General features: G+C 36.4%; 1 protein-coding gene across 7 annotated transcripts in view; it reads left to right on the plus strand.

The window, feature by feature from the left end:
- LOC121417179 overlaps positions 1-20,948 on the plus strand; it is a 52,056-nt gene that overhangs the window by 17,534 nt on the left and 13,574 nt on the right. For 3 of the 7 annotated variants that reach the window (XM_041610773.1, XM_041610774.1, XM_041610779.1), the window contains 16 exons: positions 614-1,508; positions 2,924-3,126; positions 5,294-5,436; positions 6,362-6,421; positions 9,357-9,431; positions 10,747-10,764; positions 11,864-12,013; positions 12,665-12,822; positions 13,407-13,621; positions 14,350-14,579; positions 15,326-15,484; positions 16,476-16,605; positions 17,469-17,687; positions 18,457-18,712; positions 19,106-19,403; positions 20,122-20,285. In XM_041610773.1, coding sequence (XP_041466707.1) covers positions 614-1,508; positions 2,924-3,126; positions 5,294-5,436; positions 6,362-6,421; positions 9,357-9,431; positions 10,747-10,764; positions 11,864-12,013; positions 12,665-12,822; positions 13,407-13,621; positions 14,350-14,579; positions 15,326-15,484; positions 16,476-16,605; positions 17,469-17,687; positions 18,457-18,712; positions 19,106-19,403; positions 20,122-20,285 — 3,373 coding nt within the window. Of the gene's footprint in view, positions 1-613; positions 1,509-2,923; positions 3,127-5,293; positions 5,437-6,361; positions 6,422-7,904; positions 7,938-9,356; positions 9,432-10,746; positions 10,765-11,863; positions 12,014-12,664; positions 12,823-13,406; positions 13,622-14,349; positions 14,580-15,325; positions 15,485-16,475; positions 16,606-17,468; positions 17,688-18,456; positions 18,713-19,105; positions 19,404-20,121; positions 20,286-20,948 lie in introns of all 7 variants that reach the window. The other 4 variants (XM_041610776.1, XM_041610775.1, XM_041610777.1 and 1 more) reach the window with 4 other exon arrangements.

A 20,948-nucleotide genomic window follows, 5' to 3' on the forward strand; every position in this document is an offset into this window, starting at 1 on the left:
TTCATTGTTTTCTTGAAACTTACTTTTCTTTGTTTTCAAAGGACATTGTAAAATTTCTTGGAGAATCAATTATGACATTGATGAATTTACATGTAGTTGAGGTTTATCAGATCACTCATAACTCTTTGTAAAACAGGGCCCTGCCATCTTTTGAGGTGAAGGTGTGAATAGGTATTTCTTAGAGTGAAGACATTTTTTGAGGCTTGGGAAAAGAAGTTCTGTGACCCCTACCCCAATCTGAAATTCTGGATTTGCCCATGATACAGTACTTCCATAAATGATGTAAATCTACTGTCATGAAATGAAAATGATATCTTCACTCCAAGGAATTAAGTTTTACTTGAGCATGTGTTATTTTCTTTTCTAATCTAGAAATCCATGCTTTGACTAAAAGTAAAATATTTAAGAGACTTAAGGAATATTGTTACAGTGCATCCTGAAAATTAATGGAATACAGAATGCCAAAAATATATATATACTATATAAAATCATATGATTTATTCATACATCATCATTTTCAAAGAATATTCTGAAATTTAGGAATCCACTGAGGAGTTAACTCCTGTGCCACTATCTCTTACAGAAAAGCAATGTCATTTACTTTTCTCCTCAGACACCTGGCAAAGTTGACATCTTTGCCAAGTATAATGAGATCGGTGGTCGTGTGAGCAAGGAGGGGCATATCGTAGATGGTTTATATCCTGGAGCCTTTTCCTTTACACCTTTGCCAAATGATCACCCTCCAACTCCTGATTATGATGAATCTGTTCCTGCTAATGGAGCAGTGGACAAAGCTCCAGAAACATCCCAGGATGATGTCAACAGAACTGTTGAAACCAGGGCAAGTCCAATCCTGGAACCGTTGACAGGAGCAGGTGCGGACCAGCCTTTGTTCCAGAAAGGGAATCCTCCAGCAACCAGTGGAAGACTTGACAAAGCTCCTTCTGAAAAACTAGAACTACAGTCCATCTCAGACAGTATGTCCTCAATGGGATCAAGGAACTCTTCAGGACGGTCTCGCATGTCAAGTGGCATTAGTCGCGATGGAAGCGTCGCAGGCACCATTGCAAGTTCCTCAAGAACTCCTAAGCCACCGGAATTGGCCATCAAAGCTGATAAGTCAGCTAAAGGTTCCCCAATGTCCCCTCTCGCCAAATCACCTAGTCACTTGTCGCATTTGCCAACAATCAGTACAAGTAGAGTATCATCACCTCTGGCTGCCCAGTCTGGAAAAGACCTGAAGCTTCCTTCCCTTGGGATGGACACCAGGTGTCATTCGACGGTATCAGCACAAGGTCGTCACAGTGTACATCAGAACCCAGCAGATGACCATCAAGTCCTCTCATGTGTATCTCCTGTACCTACCCCTTATCCTGAGGATGGGTTGGAGTCAAGAAGGTCCATGGAGTATCAAGAGGTTGTTGACAGTATCTTGAAGAGCCACGTAGATGTCCGCTGCTCCTGGGTGTCCAATATCTTCAGACTCTATGTCTCATCTACTTTCACAGGTAAAGTATCAAAAGTTTATGTTTTACTTGTCGGTATGTTTGTTATGATAAAGGGATGCGATTACGAAATTGAGTATTGAAAGGGTATCAGTTTGCGACACAAGATGTATCTTTCTATGTCCTTATTTTCTCGTGTATTATCTTAGCATGCAGGGAGCTTTTTCTTATGCAAACTTGTGAATTTATAAAGATATTTTGTATTCCCTTCTCTGTTTCAAACAATAAAATACAGCAGTCTGATATTTCTTACCATAACTGACTGCCAGTGAATATAAAACATAGATTTGTTACTTTAGCAATCTTCTGCAACGTGCAGTAATGGAAAAAGGACACAAACATACTGGCTTGTATTCTGAAATCGAGTTTAACTTAAACTCAGGTTTAAAGTTGTCGTTTAAGTATGGACAGCCAATTGTTACATAAATCACTAACAGTAGAGACATCATACTTCAGCTCAATCGTCTCTCAAATCATTTATAATTGTGTAGGAAGTATAAATAAATGATTGTCTTCAATATCGATGAATCAGGAAAGAGCACAGTTAACATAAGAAACATACAAATGAATAAAAATTTTGATACTTTTGGCTTTCCATACTTAAACCACAACTTTAAACCTGAGTTTAAGTTAAACCCAACTTTAGAATAAGGGCCTCTGTCTACAATTGGAACTATAATCTGAATCAAATTACTTCAAGGACAGAATGAATGTTAAAACAAGTAAAATATTGGAGCCATGTCTGTATTGAAATGACTAGAGCAAGGATACCAAACAGTAACAAGGAGAATCTGTTGTTTATTAACCCGTTGACTACAGGAACCAGTTGGTCCCTGTGCAAAACCTATGGGAAAAGAAGAAGTCAGTAGTTGATGGGTTAATTCATTTTATGGCTCCTCATTAAAGTTGTGGGCCCGTTTTCTGAAGTCGGGTTTAACTTAAACTCAGGTTTAAAATTGTGGTTCAAGCACGGAAAGCCAAAAGTATCAAATTTTTATTAAGTTGTATGTTTCTTATGTTAAATGTGCTCTTTTATGATTCTTCGATGGTGAAAACAATCATTTATTTATACTTCCTACACAATTATAAATGATTTGAGAGCCGAATGAGCTGAAGTATGATGTCTCTATTGTTAGTGATTATGTAACAATTGGCTGTTCATACTTAAACCACAACTTTAAACCCGAGTTTAAGTTAAGCCCAACTTCAGAATACGGGCCAAAATATTAAATGTATTAGTCATAGGCCTCTAGTCTTCATGTACAGGCTACAAGTTTGAGGCAATTAAGGATGGTCTTTTCTGGTAGATTGAAAACAATATTTGCCTTTATAAATAGGCCTACAGTTTGTCTTTTAAGATACCAAGCCATGGCCTTCATACCAGACTTGAATGTGTTTTTTTAATCCTTTTTCAACAGATTTTGGAGCAGAGCGCGCTGTTCTTGTAGCCAAGGCCTATCCTAGATTGCGGGCATTCTGTCGTGATCGGGGATTTGAGTTCCAGGTCTGTGACATGAACTGGGGCTTGAAGGATTACTCCACGGATGATCACGCCTATGCTGCTAGCTGCTTGGCTGAATTGGGAGAATGTGAGAGGGTCTCCAAAGGACCTTTCTTTGTGGTAAGAAAAATAGGAGAAAGAGGCGTGTTCTTTTATTCTAATCATCAGCATCATCATCATCATCATCAACATCATTATCATAATCATAATTAACATCATCATCATTAACAACAGCAACACCATCATCATTACCAACATCAACACCATCATCCTCATCATACTTCTCATCATCATCATACTTATCATCATCATCATACTTCTCATCGTCATCATACTTATCATCATCATCATCACCACCATCATCATCATTACCAACATCAACACCATCATCATACCTATCAACATCATTACCAACATCACCATCATCATCTTCATCATCACCATCATCTTCATAATCATCATCATTACCATCATCATCATTACCATCATCATCATTACCAGCATCAATAGCATCATCATCGTCACTACCATCATCATTACCAACATCAACACCGTCATCATCATCATACTTATCAACATCATTACCAACATCACCGTCACCATCTTCATCATCACTATCATCTTCATAATCATCATCATTTTCATCATCATCATCAATCATCACTATCATCATCATTATTATCATCATCACCATCATCATCACCATCATTATAATCATCATCATCACCATCATCATCTTCTTCATCATCAGCAGCACGATCATCATAGTCACCATCAACTCCTCAAATCTGGCCAGGAACCCAACCCATAGTGCAACATTCTGAGAAGTGCAGTTATGTAATAATTAAGGTCTCCTTAAAGACCCAGACCGGACCCAAAAATGAAATTGACAAATTATATACCAATCGAAAGCTTATAAGGTACTAAATACAGCATTGTGAGCTTGATTCATTTTCACCCTCCCCAGCTGAGTATTTTGCTTAAGAATATTCCAATTATCGGGCTTCGAACCCGGCTTAGAAAATAGGCTTTATTGTGCTTTTCAAATGCCTCGAGACCGTGACGTCACGTTGTGTAAGAAGCGTCGCGATTCCATAGGTTTGTACACAGAAAAACTGGGTTATTTTTTTGCTTTCCAGATTACGCATTTCATTTTCTTCACTTCCATCACAGAGTGATATCACATATATTTTTTTCTACATCCGTAAATTATGGCATCTACAGTTTTGAACTAGTTTTTGCCATTTTTTATTTCCTGCTTATTTGGCGTAGATTTCAAATCTATCTGCATTCAGATTATGTATCACAACTTTTCCTGACATAGCAATTTAGGCCCAATAAGAGCCAAACAAAGAAGTCACAAAAAGGCAGTGAATAGTTGTAGGTTTCCATCAATTTCAACAGTGAATAATTGTGAGTGCCATTTTCATCTGAAAACGGAAAAAAAAATTGGATTCATAATATAGAAATGGAAGAAAATACCCCATGCTTTTGTACACAAACCCATGGAATCGCAACCCTCCATACACAACATGACGTCATCCTTTCCAGGCGACGTGGGGTGCTCGATCGAAGCGTACTTTGGAAGAGCAGTTTCTTTGATTTTTATCTAATATTTCTTAAAAATGGAAGTAGATGTATAGAATATTTTTGGTATATTTGTATTGTATGAATCATTGCCTTTCTTTTAATATATGATTGTTTTTACACTGGTCAGGGTCTTTAAATGTAACATCCTAATTCACTTCTCAATTAACTCATACTGCAATAATTTTGTTACTGAGTAGTAAAACAAAAACTTTTCCTCTAAATGGCATTTTAGTGTCTATATGAAATTAATGTGGGAGTTGGGAGGGGGCATCATGGTCTAGTGGTTGTCTTTTAATCAAAGTGGCGTGAATTTGAATCCCAGCCATGGCGTGTTTACCTTCAGCAATACATTTACCCACATTGTCCTGCACTCAACCAAGGTGAGGTAAATGGTACTACACAGTAGGATCTATTCTTTGATGCTTTTGTGCTGATATGGCGGTAAAGCTCAAGCCGGGGTAATGATAAGATACCAAGTATCTAACACAGTTGCATTTATGCACATAGTAACTGCGCTTTATAAATTGACATATTGTCATATCATTATAATGAATAAAGTATTATTTTCTGTGCAGTATCCCAAAAGATTTGTTTTAAGACTACCTATTTATAGAACACTATTAATGAGAGAGACCATACATAAGTTGGACAGTTCACTCCCAATTTTAATCTGTAAGGATTGTATTTTCCAATCTAGACACTGATGGGACAGAAGATGGGATACCAAGCCCTTCCTGATTCTTTCCCAGTTGAAGACTTCTCTTCCCTAGTATCGGCGATTGAGAAGGATCGAGACCACCACATAGCCACCAGGAGACCCTCAATGTTCCCAACACAGAGGTAAAGTAATCATGATTGGTGATTGGTTCCCTAGGCCCCCTTCATACAAAGGGTCGTGATGGATTCAAATCGATCTCAAATTGTGATTGATCTAGATTTTCATAGTTAAGAGACATGGTTTAATCAGTTACAATAACGGTTTGATTTGTGAATCTGGCACATCTCTTTTTAAGATCAGGCTCAGGTTAATTCACCAGTCGGTCTGTGGACAAGGGTTGAAATCCCACCGCTGCCACCACCTGAATATTCACAATACTATACAGATCATTAGGATAACGTATAGGATTAGCCATGAGGTGGGGGTTATTATCTTAGCTTGAAAATTTGTCAATTTTTACTTGGGATTAAGGTGTATATCTTTGAACTTGTATCTGAGAAGTTGGGTATTACTGGTACTACAAATCTATCAGCAGTTTATATGTATTTTGATTAATCTTTCTCTGATGGGTCATTTGAATTTGTTTGATTAACATCTATAGGCCTTCTAATTGGATGCAATTTGTAAATTATCTTGTGTGACTAAGGAAGAGAGTTTGCAGGTATTTGATTTATCAAAGGGATTTTATGATGCTCACTCTGGGTGGATATTTTTCATTCTTTTGCTATAGGCTTACATGTACCTCTGATCTACAACACAGTAAAAAAAACCCTGTTTAAATTTTTATACTTCACTGTCTAATATAAGAACCTTACAGTAGTTGTTTGACAACCATGCTTTATTTATTGAGAAATAAGTTTTCAAAATCAAACTTTGTTGTTTAAGATTTTATACACATAAACTGTTTAAACAATTACTGTAGGGTTCATATACAGTAAACAGCATCATATAGAAAAGGTTAAACAGCGTTTTTTTTTACTGTATAGGATGTGTGTCCAATATCCTTTTTCCATGTTTTTTGTGTGGTCTTTTACTATCCCAATGCAGTATTGAAGAACAACTGAACAGTCGCCCTCCTACCGTAGAATCTAAAAAAGATGGTACCAGGTAACTTGAATGAATGTTTTCTTCACCAAGCCATATTTATCATCATTGTCGCATTATAGGGCCATGTGACATTTAGCTATGAAATCAATCATTGGGCTGATTTCATGATTGATTTCAATGATTATTGTGTATGATCAATCATAGATACCAGCCTTATGATCAATTACAAAGCTTTATGTTACTGGGTTCAGAGTTGAAGATATGCGACCGTGTCTTAATGGAGAAACTTACATCAGGGGCCCGTGACATAAAGCTTAGCGATTGATCATTTGGTTGATTTCTATAATTGATTTCAATGATTATTGTGTATGATCAATTGCTAGGCTTAATGGTATGGGTCCCAGATATTGAACAGCAGCAAAGCACACAGTACTGAAATCAAAGCTCATAAAATACATTGCCGATCATTTACTATTCAAATACCATTACATTTCATGACCTTCCCATTTAGAATAAATTTTACATTTTCTTTCCTTCCATGCTATGATTGTATGTGTTAAAAAAATCATGTGATGCTTACTGTGTTATTGTTCCATATTGTTTGCATGCTTCATACTTTCTAATATGATATTTTGTTTGAAGGTGAAGGGCTTATAACAATTGTTTTTCTTGTACTAAAACAGATCAATTGCAATTGCTGATATTGCTTTTAGAAAAGAAATGCAGTATATGTGACAGTTTTCTAGTTTACTTTGTAATTAATCATTTGATTTTCTTGTTATACTTGCATTGCATGATGCTAACATATATGTTAAGTTGTTTATGTATTGTGTTGAAAATATTGCTTTTAGTGTTAACCTCTGTGATACAATCCAGATTTATAAGATTTTTCATTGGTTGGCCTTTCATTTCCTGTATAGGCCTTACAATAGAATATTATACAATTAATGCACATTTATGAGTGTGTTATGACGATGCAGCACACTCGAGGGTATTTACAATTATGCGAAAGCAAGAGGCGCTTGCGCCGAGTGCTTTTGCATAATATTGTGAATGCCCGAGAGTTGCTCGCATCGTCACTAACATCACGAATCTTAAAATGTGCATTGTTTTATAAAACGGGTCGGCAAAAAGAATTTTTCATGGAAATCTTGTTCAAATCCCTCCAACTTGTGTACGATCGCACAGACGAAGAGATCACAAGACTATCAATTATGACATCACAGGCGTATCTACTATGCGCGCCTAAGTAAGCGCATCAAAATCCTAGCCAGCCTCTTTTACTGAACGCGTATCAGTTTTTACGTGCTATTGGAACTAATGCTGCACAAAAATTGCATAGTGCTGCACAAAAAATGCACAGTGCTGCACGAAAAATGCACGACTGGAAGGTTGCGCATAATTAAAGCATGAACACGTGACTTGAATACGCACTCACCATTGGATACATCCTTGAACCCGTTTTATAAAAGCATGTATTCCTTATCAAGAAGAATGATGATATCATAATGAAAAATATTGTGCCTATGTATTTTTCCTGCAGATATAAGCTGATCAGACGAACCCGTTTTATGATGTAACTTCTTTAGAGTTTAAATAATTCTTTGCCTCAAACACACTATTTTTAGGCTTCAGCTATCAAGGAAACACACTGATCACCATTCACACAATCTATTTTCAAGGGTCGTTTTGCACATTGCAGCAAAAGATTAAATGGGATCCACATGTTACTATGGTTACGCAACAATGCATGTATTAATTTCACGGGATAAATTCTCAATCAGGATATCTTCATGTAATTTTGTGTTTTATATCATATTATATCCACTTCAGTGATTCACTGCAAAGGGACAGGATGTTCTTCTTCCCACATTTTCCAATGGGCTCATTACTTTCACATTGTCACAGAATCATAGAGTGTAAGAAAATGAAATTAAAGCAACCTGTTGCTGATGGAATCTTCAATTTCTAATTCACTTTGACGTATCCTCACAAAAAGACTTCTTGTCGCTTTATTTTCCATCTAATGGTATCACTACATTGATGTTTTCAAAGAATTTAGAATGGATGAAAATGACATAAATGAAACATGTTGCTGATCAAATCATTCTTTATCTGGTGTTAAATAGTTTCATCTACTTCAGTGATTCCTCACCAAAACGTCTGCTTGTCACTAAATTATTTTCAAGTTGATGGAATTACTACATTGACACATTCACACACAAAAAAAGAAGTTAGGGCAAAGAAATTAATAAAACGTGCTGGTGAAAGCTTATGCAAAGATCATATTGTCACACAATGTGTTTACAGTGTGTTCACATACTGGACTATGTGATAATGTGATTCACACCAATACAAATGCTCAAATTTAACAATGTAAAGGCAATTTCACACTGGACTCGTCTGCCATGTGAATGTTCATTTTGTTCATTTAGTTGACTGTGAAACTTTCATTCACTATTACAAACGCTCAAATTTCAGTGTGAAGGTGATTTTACAATTTGTTCTACACTGTGAACACACTGTCTTCCATACATTGATACACTTTGGACTATGACGTGTTCACATAGTAGACTATGTGAAGATATGATACTTTTGAAAGAGCTCAAATTGCATAATGTGAAAATATTTCACACTTTGGACACCTTGACAATGTGAGCATAGTGTGTTCACTATTAAGAATGGTCAAATTCAACAGTTTGATAGTGTTTCCAAAGTGTGTTCACACTGTGAAGACACTATTCACATTGTGGAGTCTGAACACATTGAACACACTGTATGTGAACACAACTGTTGACACATTTTGTTCCACATTGTGGGTAACACTGTGAGTACAGTGTTCCACACTGTCTAACACTTGGGACACTGTTTTCTTTCCAGCTAGGAAATTACATGGAATACCTGCATGTTTTCATTACCCTTTCAGCATGACAAACTATATTCCTTTTCGTCTTAATATCATTTTGCATGTGACCTTTTTCTCTCCTCCACGAAGAGCAAAGCGTTCTTTGTTGTCTAGTGTGAATCGCATGATGCTTTCCATGAGGGTGTTCGGTGGGATAAACCGTCGGTAATGCACGTTTGTTTCTAGCTTTTTACACTGCAAAACATTGTTGTTAAACTATACCAGTCAGTCAGTGTTGTCATAATTCTTTAAGAAGCATTTTAATATACCAGTTTTAATCCATGGGTGTTAGTTCAACAGAAATTGGTGTTATTTTATTTCCTAGACACTATGGGTGGTATTCTCAGCACAATGGTTTAGTTAACTCTAGGTTAACTCTGACCAAACTTTTTATGGAATGCTGGAAACCATCTTATTTAACAAATTTAAATTATTCAATCTGACAGTGAAAGCATTTCAAGTTATAGGGAACAAACTATACCATCCAATTTAGTGTAATATATGAACTATACCACCCAATTTAGTGTAATATATGAACTATACCATCCAATTTAGTGTAATATATGAATTATACTACCCAATTTGATGTGATTCGATGTATTTATAACTCCTGAGGTCGAAGTTCTCTGACAGCACTGCCTGTTGTTGTTTAACATCATAGTATTTACAGTGTGGGCGTGTCCAAGGTATTCTCTCCCCTGTATTATGAATAGGCCTATCATCTCATTCTCCTCAAAATCTATTTTTCAATTCAGTCATAAGAGCTTGTGCAAAATATGTATTTGCAATGAGACAAGTTTGAGACAATTCTTTGGACCCTATATTTCGACATTCTTTGTCTTGATCTCAGTTCTACTAGAACTTCTAGTCAGTTTTCAAAAGTAGTGTAGCCTATGATTGTAATACTTGCAAAATGCCTTGGAAGTGCCCTGTTTTTAGTTTGAGTTTGTTTGATTTGATTTTTCACTGATCTCTTTAATTTGATTTACGGTGTAGGGGAATAATCTTTTTTTTTCTTTTTTGTTTGAAACGTCCAAGTTTTATTAAGATTGTGTAATGGAATTTCAACAGATATTTTGTATTCAGTGTAAAGGGGTTGTAAGTCCTTATGATTTGGAATATAATGAGAATACTTCCAGAGAAGAGGCATTTAAAACCAAACAATAGTTACAAACCCAAATTATCATTTCAATATTGAAAACCAAACATATATAGAATGAAATAACAAATTGAGATATGACATATTAAACCATTACATTTTTCCACAATCAATACATTTCATCATAATTTTGAAGGAAATTCATTTTCAGAGTTTGACCTATTTAAATCTATCATAATTCAATCTAAAATAGGCTGCCATTTTTGTCAGCGAAAGTTATTTAAAAGCTCATTTTCATGTGAATCATGCATTTTGTCTCACCACTTAATGCTTTATACTAACTTTCATTCACTATTCACATTCATTGCATGCTTCATACAGTCGGAATTCAGTTTGGCGGTAAGTTGCTTGTTCTTGGTTTCATGTGTATGCTGATGTCATTACCGTTTCAATCTAATATTTTACCCTCTTGAATTTGCTTTTCATTTGTACTCCTCAATCTTCTCCATCTCAAAGTAGATTATTCAATCAAATTAATTCTGTCTTGAATAGACAATATGTTTTTTCATGTCCGTGTGTTGGTACAAAATTTGAATATTGCACAGGATGTGTACAACATAATGTAATGTGCACTTTAAAAATTTAAGTATAGACGTCCTGTCTGAATTCTGCACTATATTCCAATTGTTGAATAAAATTTTTGTGGGCAGATATTATTCAATGAGGACTTATTGCGTATAAGAATAAAAGACTATTTCAATGGCATGAAATGACACACTTATGGCATATTTTACTTCTGTATGACCACAGGGCCTTCTTTCATAGCACCTGTTATGAATATCCAACAAGAGAAGTCTATGGCAAATAAATTCTTACCTAGTCAAATTCCAACATTTCAGTAGCCTTTAACAGGATAGTATTATGAAATGAGGTTCATGTATATTTAAATTTGATAAAATGACATACATCCCACCGCTGCCACAAGTAAAACAAGATGTCATTTATTGTTGTATTGTGACGTCACTATTATGTCCTGCACACGCCTATTGAAAGGGGTTTGGCATTTTTGCACCCTTGTTCTGAGGGAGGATGGGAAACATTTCATGGAGTGTCTTGTCAGTAATACAGACAACTTTCTCTTTGCCATCATGTGCACAGATTTTATTAGCTTATAACAATTGTTATAAGCTAATAAGAAGGAGAGGAAGGGGAGGAGGAGGCAGAAGAAGACAATTAAATGCAAAGGAGGAGGAGAAGAAGGAAATAGTGACCAGGAGGAGATTAAGAAAAAGATGAACAAGAAGGAAAAGGAGAAGAAGAATATGATGAATAAAAAAACAAATACGAGGGAAAATAAGAAACAATACATGGGAAAGAAGAAACTATTTTTTTTTTTGAATGACAAGACACTTGATGAGATGCTTGCATGAAAGCAGAAAGATGTGCTATGCTGAATTGTTTTGTTGCAACTGATTGGTGTTTTTCATTTTCCTTCTAGTGAGGTCGAGAGGTTACCAGGAGAAGGGCAGGATGATTTGGACAAAGGACCCATCGAAAAGGAGTTTGACGCTGACCTGAATGCCCTCCAGACCTGGTATAAGCAAGATGAAAATAGTGTTCCTCCGCTATATGTCCTGCAACCAATCAGGTGAGATGGGGTCATAGGTCATCGCCAGACAGTGCTGAAAACTAATGGCGGACAGTGACCTGGAGGAGACAAGCATTGGAGGGGCACAGCATTTTTCGCAAACAATACAGTGCCCCTCCAATCATTGTCATCTCCATGTCATGGTCCGCCACTGGCTGATACTGTGGAATTACGAGGTATACCTTCTAACTGGGAAATATATGTATATTTTTCTGAGAATTGGAGTGTGTGTGTGTGTGTGTGTGAGAGAGAGAGGGAGATGAAGGGAAATAGAACCTGTTTTATATTTATTAATGTATAAGTTAATTAAATTTAATTTCTTTGCACGCATGCTCACGTTTTAAATACTTGCACCCAACTTGCTTAGTCATTTTGCCTTAATATGCAGGAATGGGAGTTTTGAGAGAACCGTAGGCTATTTGTTATATTATGATATGCTTTATTGTATCAATTCTAGTATTTGATATCTGCGTTTCTTGGTATGTCTGTTTTAAAAACTGCTTTTGGCTTTTTTGCATGATACAGCTTGTGGAATAATTATGTGACCACTTTCCTCCTTAGCTCCTATACAGAATGGTCTAACAATTCCAAATCTCTATTAGGCATAATTATTCTATCCATCCAACAAATATATTTCTATTTTCTCTGCAGTTCTCAGTTCAGAGAGATCCTGAGCAATGATAAGCAAAAAAGACTGCGAGCCAAGAACCAATGGATTGTGATGTATAAGAGAATCATCAAGACCCTCACAAAGTATGTTCCCATGGCTGTGAAGGACACCAAGCGAGCAGAATCATATCTCCAAACAGGTACATGTCATTTCTTGGTAGATTCCCACTTTGGCATCACCCATTTTTTGTCTCGCCTGAACGAAGTTCGGCAGAGACCTAGTGATTACATTATCTGTTAGTCTGTTATTTCTGCAGCCATTACGTTCACACTTGGTACATGTGATCTGTTGGTAATACCACATTTGTGTTCATGAGGATGATAAGGTCAAAGGTGATCCAGTGGTCAAACGGTCATATTGCATACTTTAATCAGGCGAGACTTGTTGTTCATGAAACACTGTGTGTCTATTTACTGTTTGGGTCTTATACCATAAAGTCTAATCCAAATTCACCTACAACCAGATCTTCTACTGATCTTATTGTAATTGATCCAATTTATCATATTGTCCGATTTCCAGGTGCCATTTTGTCCACTATCCACTTGGCACTTGGTTAGATGAAATTTTATGATGGTTATCATTTTACCATGAAAGATTTTTGTTAATTTATATCATCCTGTATGCACAATTGGTACATGAAAAGTTAATTATTCAATAAATGTGTTATACAGAGTATAATACACTTTATCATCTCAGGAATTTGATTCTACCTTTATTCCACAGTGAATGAAAGAGAGCTAGATCATGCTGTCTTTTCGGCTGAGCCAGAAAAGAGCAAGAAAGTGGCTAGCTTTGTCCGACATATCAAAGACCTTCGTAAAAACCTCCAGGACTATAATGCCAAAGACTTTATCGACCTGCAGAACCTGAAACCAGATATTGACTTTCCGAAGTTTGAGAGGGCTGAAGATCTCCGGGATGTGAAAGTTCCATCGAAGGTATGCTCTTCTGCAAATCCCTCCCGTTCACATGTCAAATTTCATTCCCTCACTACTGGAAAGAGCACAGTGTTTCACAGTGTGGAGTGCAGTGTGAAATCACCTTTACTTACTTATGGATACTTATGGATGCTTCTGAACCAGTCTAAGACTCTATATTCAGTTCCAAATTTTGTCTCCTTTTTAGGTTGGCCGGATCATTTCCTGGTGGGTCAATTAAAGGATTGCCCATTGAATATACTTATGTAGCTAAATCTAAAAAAAAGAATTGTCGTCTGTGCCCCCTCTATTTTAAAATCCTGATCTGCCACTGCTGGTTAACTCATTCCCTTTGAACTGTATTGAGTTTTATAGTCATGCATGGTTATATATATTTTCTTCTATGTTGCTTTTTATTGTTTGAATTATCAAGTGCCTGGAACTTCCTTGGAAAAGCTTAAGTGGATAAGTGGCCATAACAAATGTCAGCCGTGGATCCAGGATTTTTTTAAGGGGGAGGATGTCCCAAAATTTGATAAGCAATTTAGTTATCTTTTAGAGTTTTACAACTTCGTAATGTCAGAAGTAATCTTTGCTTATTCCACAAATTGGCAACAATCACTAATTTCTTATCCATTTTATATGGACATATTGTTAATGCAAATCAAAATAAATGATAATAGCAGAATCTCTATGAAAAGTTGCCAATTGCATTGTTGAATGATAATGACTTGCGATATTCCTTCTAGATTGGCTTCAGTAATGTCCATGAGCACACAATCATGTGGCATAAAGATGGTGTCAGTCCTACCCATGTGAGGGCGCACTCTCAGTATCTAGACGGACTTGCTAATGAGTTCTTCGATACCGTGAAAGTCAAACTTGAGAGGGCGATGTTAGAAGATAAGTCGCTCACTTCTACTCCATCATATGGCCTATATGAGGAAGTTGCCCAACATGTCAACTTTTTACAGGAAAGGTAGGCTTATTTTTATACATAGGTATGATAATGATAACAGTGGTTTCTTTGTATGGTAGTAATAATAGTAGTAGTAGTAGTAGTAGAAGTAGTGGTAGTGTCAGTAGTAGTAGAAATAGTAGAAGTAGAAGTACATTGCAGGAGTAGTAGGGGTAGTAGTAGCAGTAATATAGTAGTAATGGTGGTATATGGAGAGGAAGAAGTAATAGTAGTATAAGTAGTTGTAGAAATAGTATAATAGTAGAAGTTGAAGCTTATCATTATCGTTACTGTTGCTTTTATCGTCATTATCATCATGATTGTTATTACTCTTGTTACTAGTAATATCATGCTTTTGTAATTGGCAAAAATAACTGATTGTACAGTATTATGATGCTCTTAAACCCTAAGGCCTTTATCTTTCTTTGGCTAAGATGATGAAGGATTACATTGTCATGATCATCATCATTATCATTAAAATTAAGACGATCATGAAAGTTTTTCTGTATTGGTTGAAAATAACAAAATGGCTAAGCTTTTGAGATCAGCATAAGAAATCTTAGAGAGTTACCTTAAAATTGCTTGCTGTGTTACTAAGGCCAAATCAGGTTACATCACTGGGGAAGGCTGCAGTCAGTAGCCAACAATTTGGATATAACTCTCAGAGATTTTTTTTCTTGTGTTAAGATAAAAAGCTAAACATTTTGTTATTATGAATATTATTATTACTATTATTGTTATCATTATTATACTCTCAAAATTCTTAGGTCTCAATGTTTCTATGGAAGGAAAGAGCCCCTCCAGTACATCAAAGAGTATCTTCTCAGTGACAGTCATAAACCTCTTGTGCTCTGTGGACTCGCTGGGAGAGGAAAGACATCACTGATCGCCAAAGCTTGCCAGCTCACCAAATCTTGGTTCAAAGAGTAAATAGATTTCAGTTATATTCATAACTTTCTAATTATTTTTATGATACAAATGATGCACAGATGTAAGTGCATAAGTAGGTTTTGTGAGCATTAGGTAACTATGGAACTGTTAAACCCACAAGGCTCAGCAAAGTAGGTTTAAACTAGTTCCACTCTAACTACATGCTCATTAGTCCTACCAATTCATGAACAAATCTGTGTATCATTTGTTTTATACATTGCTTTAATTTTGGGCAAAAAATTTTTTTTTTTACAACCATGCCTTAGTAATTACCGGATGCATGGCTAATTGACTGGATGCATGGCCGGCCATTTGTCGGTAATTACTTATGCGTGGTTTGCCATTTAATTATGTAAATACAACATTAATAATAATTTACAATAATACAATAATTGGAATCATAGTGATTTTGGATCCTTTGTGAAATACGAAAAGTTTTTCTGAATTATACTGACATCTCCAGGATAGACCAGAAGGGAGCCCACAATGTGACTCACTTTCATAAAGCCCAACCCTAACTCCTTCCTGACATGGAAATCCTTTTTGCATCCTTATCATATTACCTTTTTAAAGCATTTTCTAACTTTTGTGATATTTTTTACTCTGTACGAACTCATTTTAAATTGTTACCACCAATGGCATTTATCTTGTAATATTAAATGTGAAGGATTGTGGCCCAGTGGATTAGTCTCCAGACTTTGAACCAGAGGGTTGTGGGTTCAAATCCCAGCCATGGCGTATAATTTCCTTCAGCAAGAAATTCATCCACTGTGTGCTGCACTACACCCAGGTGATGTAGATGGATACCGGCAGGAAGTAATTCCTAAAAAAGTTGTGTGCGCCTTAATTGGTTGCCTAGCTTAGCCGGGGTAATGATAATAGCAGTGCCTTTTTAAAGGGCCATGAGCACAGAAAGGTGGACCTGTGCGCTATATAAGTAGCCACCATTATTATTATTGTTACCCATTATATTATGTTTGGTTTCAGGAGAGATGCAGCCACAATAGTGAGGTTTGTTGGCCTTACTGCAGAATCAGAAAACATCCGATGTCTACTACAGGGAATCTGCCAACAGATCGGCCACACATATGATATGGATCTTACGGCCGTCCCAGAGGTATGTGGGAAGGAAACTAAGGCTAGCCGTACATTTTGAAAGATAATAATTGTCACAGAATAAAGTTTGCAAACTTGGTGTGAAATGAATATTTGTTTTAAAGGGCTATTTTCTTTCCAGCCATGAGACGATTCCTTGACCCAATGAGTTTACTTCTTTTGAATGACAAAAATGAAAAATCTTCACAGAATTAAGTTTTTAACTAGGGTCAGAATCTTTCATGAAGGGCTGTTTTCTTTTTGGTCATTACTGATGCATTTAAGAATATTCCTTTTAGTTTGAGGCTACTTTTTGGTGCACATCACCCATTAGATAATGTGTAAAGTTGAGTAGAGTGTTAAGTATAGTGTTAGACCTTATGGAGATATACAAAGATGTTTATTTGACTTTCACATTTATAACAAAGCATGGGCACAGAAATGATAGTTGAACATACATTCCTGTAAATTGTTCTGTTGATGTAGGGACTATCTCCATGGAAGTGGTCACCTGTAGAATAGAGTTTTGTAGGTATTTAGAGACCGTTTGCTACAACAGGGCCAACCTGTGTGTTCCTGGATTAGTTTTGTACAACAGGATTACCTTATCAAAGCCAAGCAATAAGGGATAAAATCACGTTGATATATACTTATTGGCTTAAGTCACCTATCAATGTATTTGCCTTGTCTTTTAGTTCATATCCCACTATAAAGACACTATGCATAGCAACTCTTTTGCATTCACCATTAATTTGTCTATGAAGAAGTGTGAGAATATTGGTAATGAAACTTCCACGTTCAGGATCCCCGCGCAAAAGACTCCTCTCAAACTTTTGATAAGGTACGTTTTCAGTGATTTTTTCCCTTTTCTTTCTTGTGATTCAGGATTTCTATGCGCTTATCAATGACCTTGAGGGACGGATCGCCATAGCAACAACTCACCAACCCCTTGTCATCTACATTGATGGACCTGATAAACTGAGCAATGACTACAAGGCCAGGTCCATGGTCTGGTTGCCTAGCAACCTTCCGGAGAATGTGAAGATAGTCATCTCATGTACAACTCTAGAGGAAGAGAAGACGGACAGCTTCAAAGCTCTGAAGGTAACACACATTTCGGGAGATGTAACTATATCTGAACCTCGAATGGGCAAATATTTATTTAAAATTTTGCTACACCATTTAATAGGAAAAATATTGTGATTTGAATGCCATACAGCTCTTCATGGCATAGCAGATCTTTACTCTTAAAATGTGAAAATTACTCCCTTTTTGGGGTAATTGACTAGAGTAATAGAAGTTCTAAAAGTCTGAAGCTCACCCCCAGTAGGTATTATTTGATTATTGGATCTAAAAGAGTTGTTGTATAAAACAAAATGATGCATATCTTCATTTGTTCAATATGAGATGTACCCACTCCTGTTGATGATTTATTGAATCCATTGCATCCAACCTAACACCTTCAAACAATAGTTTGAACAGAGCCTCAACTTGAGTTCTGATAGATTGTATGAAAGTGTATGAATCATATACCTGGAATGTTAAGTGGTATTATCTCAGTACCATTATCACATTTTTAAAGATAATCATCCTATAAATTTCCTCACTTTTCTTCATTTTGATTGCAGAGGTTGTCATCCCGCCGCTGTCACCAAAAGTAGACAAAATTGAATTGACATTGTGGATTATAGTAATAACAACAATAATTTGGATTTACCCAGGGTAACTTCAGCTGTTGTTGTTATTATTACCCCTTTTCCAATATATTAATATGTCAAAATTTAATTCAATAGTTATTTGTTTAGTTTGGGATTAAAGTTTGGCATATGTCATCAACATGTGGTGAATTATCATTCCTTTACTTTTCCTCCAGAAACAATGTCTCGATGCAGACTTCTACACAATTCCTGACCTCACCCAAGAAGAGTCAAAGTACATTGTCAACTACCTCCTGAAGCAGGAAAGGCGTCGGATCACCCAGGAGCAGCATGAGACTGTCATGAAGGCGCTGGAGGAGATATCATCACCCTTGTATCTGAGGTTGGTCTGTGACCAGGCGGTCAGATGGAGGAGTTTCTCGGAGAAGAGGGAGACGTACCTTGCAACGGATCTAAAGAAGATGTTGAATGGTATGTTGATGATCTTGGGCCCATTACATAAAACTTGAAATTCTTTCATCCGATTGGCTGATAGTAAATTGCTTTTTGAAATTGTGCGTTTGTTATTGTAACAAGTCTTTATGAAATTTGACTCTGCTGCTGATGACTGGAACCTTTGGTTCACAACAGTTGTTCTACAGACAGACTATAACCCTTGTTACATGTACATACAAATAAAAACAAAAGTAGACCTATAAGAGTTCCTTGAGGTACTCATTTGAAGGTGAAAAATATATAACATATAATATTTTGTCAGCATATTGTGTTATTAATTTTATATTACTTAAATTATATTTTTGACTATTGCTTTAACAGAATTCTTTTCTACATTTTATTTCCCATTTTCCATTTCTTTCCTCAAAGGTATCCTGATATCACTTGAAACGAAACATGGTGAACCTCTGGTCAGACGTTGCCTTGGCTATCTGACTGCAGCACGTAGTGGCCTGTCATGGACAGAGCTCAACGACATCCTCTCCTGTGATGAGCACGTCATGACGGACATTGCCAAGAACCACTCCCCGACCCTAAGACGCATGCCGCCCGCCCTCTGGTGTCGGCTCAAGGCTGACCTGAGGAAGTTGTTCAGGGTATGGAAGGTCAATGGTGTGTGGGTGTGGAGATGGGCCGATCAACAGTTCAGAGAAGCAGCTACAGAGAGGCAAGTATTCTTGATCATGAAGCAAATGGTAATGCCTCTGTTGATAATTCTGCATCTTGTCAATTCTCTATTTTGTTAAAGGTAATGAGAAAGGCTTAATATTTAAAGTCTCAGCCCTGGCTGGTTTATGTCTTCTGATACATAAAGCAGCTGGATCTATGCCAGAGGTGATGTGGCTAACTGTAAAATAATTATGATTTGCTACAAGCTACAAGATACAGTGTTAAAAGGAATAAAAAAAAGTAATGGAACAAAATCTGTGAGTGTTATGAATGGAAAACATATGATTAGATCTTGCTGTAGCTTATATTCCTACAATTGAGAAGCTCTGCAAGTTCATGTGAAGCAACAACTGCAGAAAACAAGTATTTGTGATGGAGGTTGCCTGTAGTGGGCAGATTGGTAACCATCACCAAATTAATTTGAACAGGATCAAACAAAATGACCAGTGAACGAATTGTATATACATGAATTATATGTGCCAAACGACTTTGGTATAAAGTAATGTTTGCACCAGTTATATAATGAATATGATTCAGACTACACACACCCTGCATTCGTAAAGACTGGAGAATCTTCAGTGAATTCGTAATGTGCTCTAGACTGCATTACGTCAATCACGATATTAAAAATGTCAAAAATTGTATTGAGCCTCTGATCATAATGAACGATATGGTATATGTTTTATTTTACAATATTTTCTAATTAATCTGTTCAGATATCTAAATCAAAAGGATAAAGCGCCCTCATATCATAGTGCTCTGGGAGAATACTTCATGGGGAAGTGGGCCGACCGCAAGAAACCGTATCCTGGCAACGAGGGTGGAGCGGATCGCTTCATCAACCCTCAGCCGCTTCTGATGACCAGAATTAAACCATCAGGTATGGAGGATATTGAAGTAAAATAAATGCTTGATTGCTTTGCTCTTTAGTTATGCCAAGAATGCCTTTCCTGAGATTGCAGATTATGTATTTCGACAGTGATGTGTTAAATTTTTTAGTTATGACGTTCTGTTTCCAATAGCTTTTAAAAATTAAACCTACAAACTTGTGAGTGAGTTGAAGAAGGGTGTGAACTTGAGTGTTGATGTTTGGAGTGTGATTAAGATAATCTTAGCCCCAACATTTTCTGGGGTGTTTGGTGTGTTTGATAGTGCTACTCTGTCTTAATCATAATTAATCAGCTTTTAACACTGAACATGAAATTGCCCCCTGCTTCACTGAAACACTTGTTTCAATGTAAAGGGCAGTGCATGAATATAAAGCTTACCAGTATTTGTTCCAGCTTCAAAATCATCTTCAGGCAGTTACATAGACTTCACTGCTTTTTTTTTACTTATTATTCCAAAGATCCTCATAGACTTTTTCCTGTTCCAATTTCTATTGTTTCCAACCTGAAAAAATCCTTTCAATGTTGATGCAAAACAAATATATGTATTCTAAAGCTATATTAATTCTTCATCATTTAACACCCTACTTATTTACTATATCTGAAAGTTCTGTCAAATTTCCTAATATTCTCTTACCTGAAACTGCTTTGGCAAT

This window comes from Lytechinus variegatus, chromosome 6 (genome assembly GCF_018143015.1).
Source record: "Lytechinus variegatus isolate NC3 chromosome 6, Lvar_3.0, whole genome shotgun sequence".
Classification (NCBI taxonomy): domain Eukaryota; kingdom Metazoa; phylum Echinodermata; class Echinoidea; order Temnopleuroida; family Toxopneustidae; genus Lytechinus; species Lytechinus variegatus.